Genomic DNA, 12,864 nt, shown 5'->3' with positions numbered 1-12,864 from the left:
CGTTAAACTTTACAAGATCCCTTCACTAGATATGAATAACCAGATGAAAGAAACCATTGCATTACTGATTTTTTGAAATGTTTCTCTCCCAATTTTCCTTTGTTACCTGGCTTCCTTTCCATGTAAAAGGAAAAAAGGAGGCGGTAGATACTTATCAAAATTATTTGCTTCTCTTCTCTTTTGCATAGAAACTACTCATCACTTTATAAAATAATGGACTGTTAAGGGACATTCAGAAAACAATGAGCCAAAAAGTGTTCTGGGAGAGTTCTTTATTTTATAATATTAATCTTATGTTTAATATCTATAGAGAGAATTAAATACAGCAGAGATTTCCTGTTGAAGCTCTCGAGTGTTTCCATCTGCAGGAAAAAACCAGACTTTCTGCCTGATCATCCCATTGTACTTCAAAAACCAGTAAGTAGTTCTAATTTTGTATTAATTCTAAAATATTTGTCTTTAGTATTTTCACTGGATTCTCTCCCTAGATTTTAAATCTTATTGTGGAATATAATTCAGAAAAGTAGATAAATCTAAATGTATAATATAACCAATTACTGTAAGTAATTACCATGCTGGTCAAGAAATAGAATGGAATTCTATTTTAAGAAATACTTTTTTCCATTGAAAGATAGAGCCTAAAAGTTGTATTGTTTTTCATTTAAGTTCTGTAATCCATCTGCAGTGATTTTACTGTATGATGTAAGGTAGGGGTCAAGTTTTATTTTTTTCTACATGGATATCTAGTCATCCTAGCAATATTTACTGAAAGGACAGTCCTCTGCCACCTTTGTGGCAATATATGTGTGATCTGTTTCTGGGCCCTTTACTCTTCTCAGTTCGTCTTTTTATATAGTAAAGCAAGTCACCCCACTTATTCTTTGGTGTGTTTTTGCTGTTCTTAGTGCTTTATATTTGTATCACTGCATCAAATTTCATCAAAATAAATACAATAAATACACCTCTTTTAGCCCATTGATTGGAAACTGACAGGAGTTTTGGTATCAGGCTTGGGTTAAAATTGTAGCTTCACCTTGTGTTCTAGTATACCGCTCAAACTTGTCACTTAACCTTGAACCTCAGTTTTGTGATTGCCGATGAGGTTGGATAATGTATAGAAGGACTTGGATAGTACTTAGCGTTCTCATTATGCACTTAGTAAATTGTCTATTTCCATTTTGACTAGAATTTAGAGTTTTCACACTTTTTTTATATGGGTAAAAGTATTCTATTGAGATGAACTCAGAATATAAGTATGCTGAGAGTGGCTCAAATAACATACCACCCGTGCTCTCCATTTTTGGGATTTCTAACCCTTTGGAATACAAAGCCTCTTTTCCTCTTAAAACTGCCTAACTTGTAGAACTTTTAAGCAGAAACTTAAGTTTCTTTCATAACCTTGCACACAGGAATATTTTATCATGAAAAATGTTAATGATGGGAAAATTTTCCCACCTGTTCAGAAAAAAATCTTAGGAGTATGTATGAATAAAGTTAACTTGAGTGCTATATAAAATATGGTCACTTTTTCATTTGCAGACTTATTTCATCTCTTTTATTTTGTAAATAAAATTTTGACATTATTTTGAACACGCCAGGTACCACAACAGCAGAACAGGTTTGGAATACAATCTAGTACATTTAAAAATGAATTACATATTTTTTAAACATAGAACTGTTTTGACAAATTCCAGTTACTTTAATACTTTCTATAGTAACATGCATTTAAGATCTGTAAACATTTAATAGGATCACAGTATTTGGTTTGATAAACTAAGTAGTAAAAACTGTATTCATTCAAATTAATTGATAAATTAACTTTTCTTCTATGTTACAGGAAAACCGCCAAAGTTTTAAGTAGCATTTTAAGAACAGATGAATTTGAAGATAAAGAATTATTCGTTTTCTATTTTGGACACCTGCAAATGAAGTGGATCTAGTAACAATAACTGTAATGGACTGTGACAATTCAGTTTATTTTTAATTTTGATGGTTGGGTATTTGGTTTCTCCTAAAATATTTTAAACTATAAAGAATTTTCTAATCAGTTGCAGCTTTGCAGGCAGTTTCCTGCATAAATTGGAAAGTAACACGGGAAAGTAAGAATTTGGTTAGTAAAGTGGGAAGGCTGTATTTATAATTTGCATGCTACTTGCAATTTTTTTTTTCATCTCTTGTAATAATGGAATGGAAATGTAAGCTGTAAAGATTCTCAAATATAAAGTATTTGCTATAATGTATATATGGCGCATAATTTCTTGTTGCTTTTAAAGTTGGCTTTTGTTCTGTTTTCCACTGATTTCCTACCAGCACTCTGAAAGGATCTTCACAATCTCTCCAGAGGCTTAAAATGACCCAGGATGTTCAATGCATAGTTCTCAATGACAGGAAGAATATTTTAATAGGTATTTCTTTGGTCTCCAGGTTTTTGATAAAATTATTTAAGATTCATAATTACTAGCAGAGATTGACAATTTGGAAACAATGAAACTTAAGGTGAAAAATAGCTGCTACTTGTTGTCTGTAATCAGACCCCATGAACAGAAGTTGGGCAATTGCAAAATAAAACTGATATTTTTATTTCCAAAAGAGGAAAAATTTAGGCATTTGCAAATAACTGAGGTACATTGTTTCAATTCTATAATTTCTTATGACAAGAACATGTATGGATGAAGAATTTGGGGGCTAAACTTTTAGCTCCTAGAAATTTTATATAAAATTTCCTGCATTTTGTCACTCTGGATGTTACTATTGAAAAAAAGTTTCTTCCAGCATAGTGTCAAAAAAAAATTGCTGATATAAAGGTAAGTGTAAACTCTCCCTGCTTCTATTGTCTCAGATCCCCAGGTCTACTGGCAAGGCATTCAAGACCATCATTTGGCAGAAAGTTTATGATAAACTGAATTCTGAACTCCTAAAACCACTGGTCTTTGGGCTTGTTACCTGGATTCAGGCTTTAGTCCATGGTAGGCTTCCCATTTTGGTCTTTTAGTACACTACTTTTCATTACTTTGTTCCCCCCCCAATTTTTTTTTAAATAGGGAAAAAAAATACAGTAAAACCATAAATTTACGGGTTACTTAAAAATGATACATTTAAACCTAGGGCCCAGATTTTTCATTTATTTTTTGTCCTATTTTCCCTTTATATTATTGTAGGTTCCAGTGTGTATATATGTATATATACACACACACAATTTATGTATAATTTGTATAAGAGCTGGAGCCAGTATTAACATAATTAAATTGGTTTGCTTTATTATTTACCTATTCTCAAAATTTTTTTTTTACTCTAGTTAAAAAAACGATGATAGAACCTATTCCAGTTTGGAATCTAAAGAGCCCTTCCACTCAGCACTGTTACTGAGGGCAGAAACCTTTTTAAAGTCATACCACCATTGTACTTTGGAAACTGCCTCACACTTAAAAGACTTAGGTACTTTCTGAATCTAATATTTAAATATGTTTTGATTGGCTATAATTTGTATTTTTTGAAACCATTCATAACCAACCCTTTCAAGAAGAGTTTTATGTCAAAAGTCACTGTATATAATCAGAGTGAGATTGCAAAGACTGTTATATTATCTGTTTACCTTTGTACATATGTATAGCTTGTTTGAATAATCATTGTACATCTCCATTAATGTTCTCTGCTTTGTATATAAATTAAAAGAGTTGAGCCAGGTGTTGTTTCATAGTGTTTGTCATCTTTAGAAATGACCAGAGACAGACAGATATATATATACACACACACGCTTTTGTGTCTGTGTGTGTGTATATGTCAAAATTTACTGCCCTTGTCTCGTAGAAGCTATGAAAACAATTTTTACTTAGATGGATGAGGACCGAGGGGTATACAAAGGTATACCTTTGATTAAGCTAATATTCCATAAATTCGTTTGAGAAAATATTTTAGGTCAGATTTTATATTTAAAAATATAATTTAGTTCAACCTTCTGAGTTTTCCCAACAGTAAAAAAAAAAAAAAAAAAAAAAAGTTTTTCCTTGAAGACCTGTGGTTTCAAAGGAATTTGGACTATAGAATAACATGGTAACAAACTTCATATGCCCTGGATTTTTATTAGCAGCATTTATCAGAAGACATTTTATTAAAAATATATGAGCTTGTATAGCAAATATATTAGGTACACAGAACACACCAACTGTTCTGGTGAAACTAGAATTGTCATTCTAGTGTTGAAATTGGAAAAAAGTTTTCTGTCTAGTACCTTTCCTATTTTATTACTTCCTTAAAGTTTTGTGCTTGTTTTATATTTCTTGTTTGTTTACTGAGGTTAAAATTTTATTATTTAAATATTTTGAAATTATTATTTAAATGCAAATGTCTATTTTTCATAAGAAAATTAGTCCTCTGGATCATATGCCAAAAAATTTGAATCAGATTTTCTGAAAGTAAAATTCTGTTTTCTTGATTTGTTGAACTTACATATAAGGGAATTATGATGCTAATAAATGATATAATGGTGTTACAGTACTAAATGGTACCCTACCACAGAATTGTTCACTTGTGAAAAACCAGTTTATAACCTGATAGGTATATAGAGTCTATAGATTACAGCCAAGACTGTTGTATGCTCATGTATTAACATTTTTTTTTTTTTAGCTTAAACAACAGAAAAGTGTTTTCTTACAGTTCTAGAGACTGGAAGTCCAAGATTAAGGTGCTAGCAAGGTTGATTTCTTCTGAGGCCTCTCCTGGCTGGCTGTTGGCACCTTCTTTCTGTGACCTCATGTGGCCTTTTCTCTGTGCACTTGCTGTCGCTCTCTCTGCACATAAGGACACCATTTTGGGTCACATACTAGCTTTTTCAGTAAAGTGAATACTCATAAGATCATGAGTTGGGAATGGAGTGAGCACTACCAAAGAATAAAGTTCATTCACAGAAAATCAGTTACTTAAAAATGACAAAACACTGATTTAATCTTGATAGTTTATGACAAATCTACAAAAGCTATAGCCTATGCAGTGATACTCTAAAAGTTTCCACTTCAATTATTTTTTATCATTTCTTTTTCACAATTTTTTTCCTTTATGTGTACTTTTTTTTACATATTAGGATTTTGCCACTAAAGGGTTTTAGGTTACAATGTAGCAAAACAGCAAAAATTGAGAATAGTTAACTTCAAAAATTTAGCTAAGCTTCACATGAAAGATATAGAAGACATTTTAGAAGAGTGCACATCTTAAATATATTAAAAGTATAGAGTAGATTAGTAACTGCAGAGAATTTTCTAATTCACATTTTAGATAAGAATACTTGTTTTGCACTTAGAACCATAAAGAAAATGTCTAGGAACATCTAGTTGTTCAGGATCCACCATGAAGCTGAAAAGAGAAAAACAACTATTATTAAATGAAAATAATTGCCAGGGTAAGTTAGTTCAAGGTGTAATCATTCTTAAAGAGACTATTTTCTCCCACCTTTAGTCTGCATAATTATCCTTCAAGTTAGTCACTATTTCCTATTTGAACCAAGATTGAACTCTTCCTATGCAATACTTGTACTAGATCTTTTGGCACTTGGTCATAGTCTATTTTGTTTATGAATGGAGCTTATCTTGGCAATGAGATTATAAACGCCCTGAAGATGAAATCATGTTGTTTTAATCTACCCAGTACTGGCAGCAGTTTGGGAATGTAAGATACTTTTACGTAACAATTTCAGAAAGATTGGGTATAAGCACGTGGATGTGTTTTAAATATTTTTTGGTATATATTGTAAGATTGAAAATGTTTTCACCAGTGAATATAAATATCCCAAAGACAAATCTATGGCAAAGAAGTAAGACTGGTGGAATGCTGTGAGAAACAGACAAATGGAAAGGATTGAAATTTGTTTGCAATTTAAGAGATATACTGGTTGGCAATAGATCTTAACTTTCTTGTGTATCTTCTTTTCTCATAGCCAAGGCCTTTCTCATTTGCCAAGGGATATTCTGCTCCACAGACTGAATTCTTCATATTTTGGCCTGGGGGTTTTATTATGATGGCTAGTGGGCCTGTTTGGCTGTACTCCATTATGTCTCATTTGAATGATTTTGATATTTGAGAGTCCATAGGAATATATTTCTTAAGATATTTCTTAGGTAAACCACTTAGAAACTTAATAAAAAAAGCAATCTTATCAGAAATCATAATTTGTGAGTTAAATTAAAAATACAAACCTACCCATCTGTATAATAGGTATTTTTTTTCACATTTTTATTTTAGGTCTAAATATGTACAGTTGAAATGCTTTTGTTTTTATTTTAGCTTTCATGTAACAAAATTCATAAGACTGGTTACTAAAAATATTAGAAGTCATATGGCCATTAAAACTTTAATATTTATAAGCTAATTCCAGCTGTCTGTCCAGGGAGGTGGTCTGCTGTTGCTATTTATAAAACTTTCACATTAAAAAAAAAAAAAGAATAGGATGCCCCAAATAGGTGTTAGAAATCAAACCTATCTTTTCTTTTTGTTCTTCCAAATTTCAGTGGTCACTTTTGAAATTAGATGTGATAAGAAAATTAATGCAAAATAGGGTAACAAAAAAGGCATTAAACTGCATTGAATTTGGGTTCTGAGAATAAGAACTGATCCAATATTATTTGTGCCCAACTTTTCTCTCTAAATTAGGGAATACTGTGAGAGAGAAAGAATAATAGAAAAAATTCAGCCATATTAATGGTTTTCTTATTTGAGGATTAAATCAGAGATATTCAGCAGGAGAAATTTTGCAAGTCCACAAATCTGTCCTTAAGAGCTAGAGTAAGTATATACTTAAAGCTCAGGCAGAGATGATAGGTCTGCTGACTGGAAAGCATTCACACCTGATCTCCCCCATTTCACCTACCTTCAATTCCAGAATTTATCTTTTCACTTTCCATTTATTCCCCAATCCATCAAAATCTACCCCAATTTTTAAATTCCTACCACTGTATTGAAACTGTTCTCTTGAACAGTGACCTCTTGTCAAATCCAGTTTTCAGTCCCATTCTCTTCAGTCCCACCCCACTACACAGGCCCCTGACAAGCACTGTGCCTTGCACGGTTATTTCTCTTTTGGTTTCCTTGCTTATCTACTACTCTGATTCTCCACCTCTGAGTGGTTCCCCTCTGTCTCCTTAATAAAGGAGGCTTTTCCCTCCCTTTTATTTTTTTTTATTTTTTATTTTAAGATTTTATTTATTTATTTGAGAGAGAGAGAATGAGAGAGAGCACATGAGAGGGGGAGGGTCAGAGGGAGAAGCAGACTCCCTGCCGAGCAGGGAGCCCAATGCGGGACTCGATCCAGGGACTCCAGGATCATGACCTGAGCCGAAGGCAGTCGCTTAACCAACTGAGCCACCCAGGCGCCCTCCCTCCCTTTTAAATAAAGGCATTTTCCTAGGCTTCTGTCAGGTATTTTTTTTTTTTTTTACCTATACCCTTTCTCACTAAATCCAGGCTTCAAATATCAACTTGCCGTGGTTAACTCCTGAAAACTGTATTGGCAAGGGAACTCTCTGGGTAGCTCCTGGTTCAGGTGCCTTTTTTTTCCTGGCCTAGATTATTGCCCTACCTGACCAAGTCTCTCACCTCTCCATGATACTCACCTTTCTCCCTCCTGCCAATTACTACTGATTAGAGCATTCACTACCCCTCTCAAAAATCTTTAATGATTCCTTATTACTAAGTTTAAACTCATTGTATTTTCGACCTCATTTCCTACACTCTTCTCTCTCTACAGGTAACATATAAGCCCTATGCCTTAGTCTTACCTTTGCACCAATTAGCCAAGAACATTTAACATTTCTTGCATTTGTTCATGTCTACAATTTATTTCTAGCAAAGTTTCCTCCATCTTTATTTGCCCAACTCACATTTTAAGTTCCAGCTCCAGAGTCATCTCTTTTTAAAAAACTGTTAAAGAAGCAAACCCTTCTCTAAATCCACATGCATATTATGACCAGCAGTAACTATTGAGCTTGTTTTTTTTCTGCAAGCATTTGTCTTTCCTACTGAACAGAAAGCATTTTATGGGAAGGGACTAAATTTTTACTTTGCATTCTCTCTAGCTCCCGACATAATGTTTATTCAAAATGGAACTCAGCACTAGTAAGGCTAAGCACCCCAGTATCCCCAGTACCTAGCACATAAAACACTCATTAAATATATTTAATTGGTGACTGGAAGGGTAGATGAAAAAATGAATTTTGGTTCTCAATTATCTTAAGCCTTGGCCAGGCCAGACTTCTTAGACAATTTCATTTCAAATTTCTCTTTCCACTCTGCTTTCCAATTACAAATAATATTTTAATAGCTATTAAAATATTTCCAGCATAATTCTAATCTGCAGTCTATAGGTCACACATTTCAAATTTATTCAATATACTAAATTATAATATGGTAAAGCATTTGAATAATTTTTTTGGAAATGTCCTGATTTGACTTCAAGTTCGTTAGATTACTGAATGTGACCAGAAAAGGACTAATATTAAGTTTAATATAGTCAGGAATACAAACAGGATCAACTAAGGAGTAAAGATGATAGAATATATAGATCTCTTATTTCTTCCCCCCACTTTTAGATTTTAAGATCTAATAAAGAGAGCACCACTGATCAAGTTTGGGGGTAAGAAAATACTATCTTTTAAAAAGCAAAAGACAATACAAAAGCATATAGAAGCACTGTGAAACCAGGATAATTACCAGGAACTAGCATAGTAGATGTGAGTTCTGGAGTTTCCAAGAAATCCACGTTGCTTCTTTGGAATGTCTTGCTATAATTCGTCTGAAGGTGGCTGTATAAATAATTATAGGTTAAGGTTGTACACTTTTATTACAATCTTTCTAAGTAGAGTGCAACAGAGTTTGAATTCATCAAGATGGCAAGGTTTTGGATGATTTGGATTAAGTGTCTGAATATAGACTTCTTTTTCTGGTTATTTAGCCTTAAAAGTAATTTAACAATTGTCATCAGAAAAAAAACTTCTTAAAGACTTTTAAAAACAGAAGAACATTAATCCCGTGGAAAATAGAACAAAAGGAGAAAGACTTTAATTACAGAAAGAAGTTTAAACAGAAGAAAGAATATTTTGGCTGTCCGGATGATTAAAAAAATAGGATAGCTAAGAAGAGAGACTACAGATTTTCTCTTTCTAGGGAAAAAAAAGAAAAATCATCTATCTTAAAGTGTAGGCCTGGAGTACAAAATTGAGTAAGTTGCCTTTAAAGCTCCCTTCTGTGTTTGAAATTCTATTGGTGTCATTATGTATTATAGTTTTAAAATAGTCACAAAAAACTTTTAGGTGAAATATGTATAACTAAATTTCCAGGTATTCTATTACTTGTACAACATGATTTGATACACATTACATACCGTAGAATAGTTACCAAGAGATGTTGATTTTTTAATCGTTTCCAAACAATGTCTTTAATTCCCCCCCCCTTTTTTTTTTGCAGTTTAAAGACATTAAGCTATAATGGTCTTAACCGTTATATATAGTTCTAAAGTAAAATACCACAGAATCTATGAAAAATTAGAAAGTAAAATTATTTTCTCATCCTTCCTTTTCTGTGTCCTTTGTCCACCCACCCTCCTGACACTTTTAGACACCCACGACCCATATCTAACTCTTACTTGAAAGCATCAGTAAAATGGTTATAGTTAAAGTAGGATCATTACCAAAAGTATTTGTGCTTTAAGAAGAAAGTGGTTTCTAATCCATGAGATAAATTCCTAAAAGGGTGGGATTTAGGAAAACGAACAAATGGGACAGATTTTAAGGTGAGGTAAAAGGAACAGAGCTTTTCCTACAAGTTCTAAAAACATTACATATATTTCCCTCTCCCTGCCCCCCCCCAAAAGCCTGTTATTACTTACCTATTCCACACACTGCTGTTCTCCCAAAACTCATAAATTATGTACCGAGATTCATTGGAAAGCTTCTGTATGGAAATACTGAAATGGAAAGGAAAAAGCGTAAGTAGCCACAGGAAATTAAAGACAAGAAGAAACTAATTTTTCTTTTTTTAAAAAGATTTTAGTTATTTTAGAGAGTGCAAGCAAGCTCAAGTGGAGGGAGAGGCAGAGGGAGAGAATCTCAAGCACGGTTCACGATGAGCAAGGAGCCCTACATGGGACTTGATCTCACAACCCTGAGATCATGACCTGAGCTGAAATCAAGAGTTGGATGCTTAACTGACAGCCACACAGGTGCCCTAAGGAGAAAACTAACTTTTCTAGGGGCGCCTGGGTGGCTCAGTCATTAAAGCGTCTGCCTTTGGCTCAGGTCATGATCCCAGGGTCCTGGGATCGAGCCCCACATCGGGCTCCCTGCTCCGCGGGAAGCCTGCTTCTCCCTCTCCCACTCCCCCTGCTTGTGTTCCCTCTCTCGCTTTGTCTCTCTCTGTCAAATAAATAAAATCTTTAAAAAAAAAAAACTTTTTAAATCATCTCTGTATGTGGTATGAAACAAGCTTACATATTCATATTGGAAACACCTATGGTGCCTGCATGAAAATGAAAGTTTTGTGAAGAAGTGATTAGTTCAATGTCTGTATTGTTTGACATTTTTTAATTTTCTGGTTTGGCATCATGAAAATCATCTCAGTATATTATAGACATCACAAATACAACTTCTGTAAAATTTCATTCATTCAAAAGATTATCTGTTGTGTTATGGTTCCAAAAACTTGAGTGCATGCCACTGCCCCTGCCCTCAAGTGCAGCTCTTTGAATCCTGTCTGCCTCCATAGCTCTTTCCAAATTCCTGGCCTTATCTCTCCTTGGATAGACTGCTGCAAGGCTTCTGGTTTGCCAGTGCCCATGGTTCATTCTCTCTCTCTCTCTCTCACACACACACCTCAATTTTCTCTCCCGACTTTGAGAGTCCACATTCTAGCCATAATTGTAGTTTTTTCTTTGTGTGCTTTTCCAATTTAGGGCAAATTTGTTCCTTGCAATTCTCTGACCAGCCTGAGAATGGCTAAAAGGCTATGCAATGTGTTTTGGAGGAGTTGGATTGGGGGTGTGCTGAAAAGACCCATTGGGGTGAAGGCTGGATTTAATCCTGGAGCAATAAAGAACCATGGAAGGATTTAAAACAGGGAGGTATCAGGGTTAGAGGTGGGTTTTAAAAGATCCTTCTGATGGTGGTGTGAGGTATCCCATGGAGAATAGTCAATAAAACACAGGAAGAAAAGCTAGAAAGGTCATGAAATCGCTTAGGTGAGTGATGACAAAGATCCAAATTAAGGTAGAAAGGAGAAGGGGAGAGATTTATAAATTTAAGGGAGACTGGGAGACAAATATAAAGATGCCTTTAAAAAATTAATTCCAGGGACTTCCAGGGAAGATGGTGGAGTACGAGGACCCTAAATTCACCTTGTCCCACGATAGAACTAGATGACAGCCACCTCAGTATAAGTAACTCAGAAAATGACCCATAGACTGGCAGAACAGATTCTCCATAGCTAAATGTAGAGAAGAGATCACATCTAACTGTTGGGAGCTACAGGGACCGTTGGACTGCCGGCAGAGGGGAGGGACACATAGGGGTAGAGGAGAGAGAAACAGACCCTCACAGTGGGAAGCCTGCAAGGGGAAGATGAATTTGGCTTTGAAAATCAGAAGGGCCAAATTTCATGAGTTCTTACAACCAGTGGGTCTTAAAACTTAGAATGTAAAAAATCAGCAAGGTTGGCTCTGGGAGAGCCTGGAGGGATTCTGAATCCCTACCCTTAAAGAGCACAACAAACAGCCCCATGAAGATACAGGATAGAAGCAGCAGTTTGAAAAAATGCCTGGAGTATACTTGTTTACTAATTTCAGGGCATGTGCTGGAGGGGCAGGGATCATTGGCAGACTTCTCCAGGAACACAGGAACAGGCAGGTGCCGTTTCCCTTCCCTGATCCCCAGTATAAATGCACAGCCACCTGTGGGAACCAGAGCAGCATGGACAATCCCTACGTAACTTGCTAATACTGTGCATCCTGCCCAGCCCCACCCCCCCTGCATCCCTGCACTTAGGCAGATCCACCCTCTCCAACTTGGCCTGTCTTGGTTCTGGTGGCTGCAGGTCCTTCCCACAGCAGACCAGGACAAACCTTGCTAACACCACACATCCAGCCCCTGTTCGGCAGATCTGCCCCCTCCTAGATGCTCTTGGCCAGAGCCCATCCAAAGCAGAGCCATAAGCTTGGCTGTGTACAAGCAGCTCTGAGAGGCCAGCACCACTCAGTGACGCCTGCCCCTGGGAAAGGGGGAGATAACCACATACACACCAGTCCAACTACAGCCCTAGCAGTGGGCTGAGGGCAGACGTCTGGTCTGACTGCAAGCCCTGCTCAACAATGAACAAAAACTTCTCGGGAGACAAAACAGTGAAAGTGCCCTGCGTTCAGTGCTACTATATTTCTGGCAAATGTCTGGTCTGACTCAACTCAAGCCCAAGGCAGCCCAAGACTGGCTCACTAACAGCACAGGGACCAGACTACTGCTGACAACAGGCTAAGAGAGCCATTGCTGATGACTGGACTGAAGGAAAAAGTGGCTCAGTCACAATAGCAGTGTGCACGAAACACAGGAGACACACCCTTGAAGTGCCAGTTCAGGTGAACAAGGGACACTGCAATGGAGGGCACTACAGGACCTCTTCTTCATAAGGCCACTACTTTCAGGAGCAGGAGACAGAGCTGACTTTCCTAATACATAGTAACAGACAGAGACAAATGAAGAGACAGAGGAACGCACCCCAAATGGAAGAATAGGACAAAATCACAGCAAGAGGCCTAACTGAAATGGAGATAAGTAATATGCCTGATGGAGAATGTAAAGTACTGATCATAAAGATACTTACCGGATATGAGAAAAGAGT

The 12,864-nt window shown here is 35.9% G+C and overlaps 2 protein-coding genes across 2 annotated transcripts in view; one reads left to right on the top strand and one right to left on the bottom strand.

The window, feature by feature from the left end:
- The window catches only part of CUNH8orf88 (chromosome unknown C8orf88 homolog), a 43,195-nt gene extending 40,955 nt beyond the window's left edge, over window positions 1-2,240 (top strand). The window contains exons 5-6 of the mRNA XM_035011500.1: window positions 311-417; window positions 1,838-2,240. Coding sequence (XP_034867391.1) covers window positions 311-417; window positions 1,838-1,861 — 131 coding nt within the window. The 3' untranslated portion in view covers window positions 1,862-2,240. The remainder of the gene's footprint in view (window positions 1-310; window positions 418-1,837) is intronic.
- A 1,782-nt stretch (window positions 2,241-4,022) lies between these two features.
- The window catches only part of NECAB1 (N-terminal EF-hand calcium binding protein 1), a 186,281-nt gene continuing 177,439 nt past the window's right edge, over window positions 4,023-12,864 (bottom strand). The window contains exons 11-13 of the mRNA XM_035011501.1: window positions 9,869-9,946; window positions 8,695-8,786; window positions 4,023-5,346 (exon numbers count right to left, since the gene is read on the bottom strand). Coding sequence (XP_034867392.1) covers window positions 5,321-5,346; window positions 8,695-8,786; window positions 9,869-9,946 — 196 coding nt within the window. The 3' untranslated portion in view covers window positions 4,023-5,320. The remainder of the gene's footprint in view (window positions 5,347-8,694; window positions 8,787-9,868; window positions 9,947-12,864) is intronic.

The sequence above is a fragment of the Mirounga leonina genome, unplaced genomic scaffold (genome assembly GCF_011800145.1).
Source record: "Mirounga leonina isolate KUSES-001 unplaced genomic scaffold, KU_Mleo_1.0 Mir_165, whole genome shotgun sequence".
In the NCBI taxonomy this organism is placed as follows: domain Eukaryota; kingdom Metazoa; phylum Chordata; class Mammalia; order Carnivora; family Phocidae; genus Mirounga; species Mirounga leonina.
The sequence above is the reverse complement of the archived record's forward strand: the minus strand, read 5'-3'. Positions and strand labels throughout refer to the sequence as shown.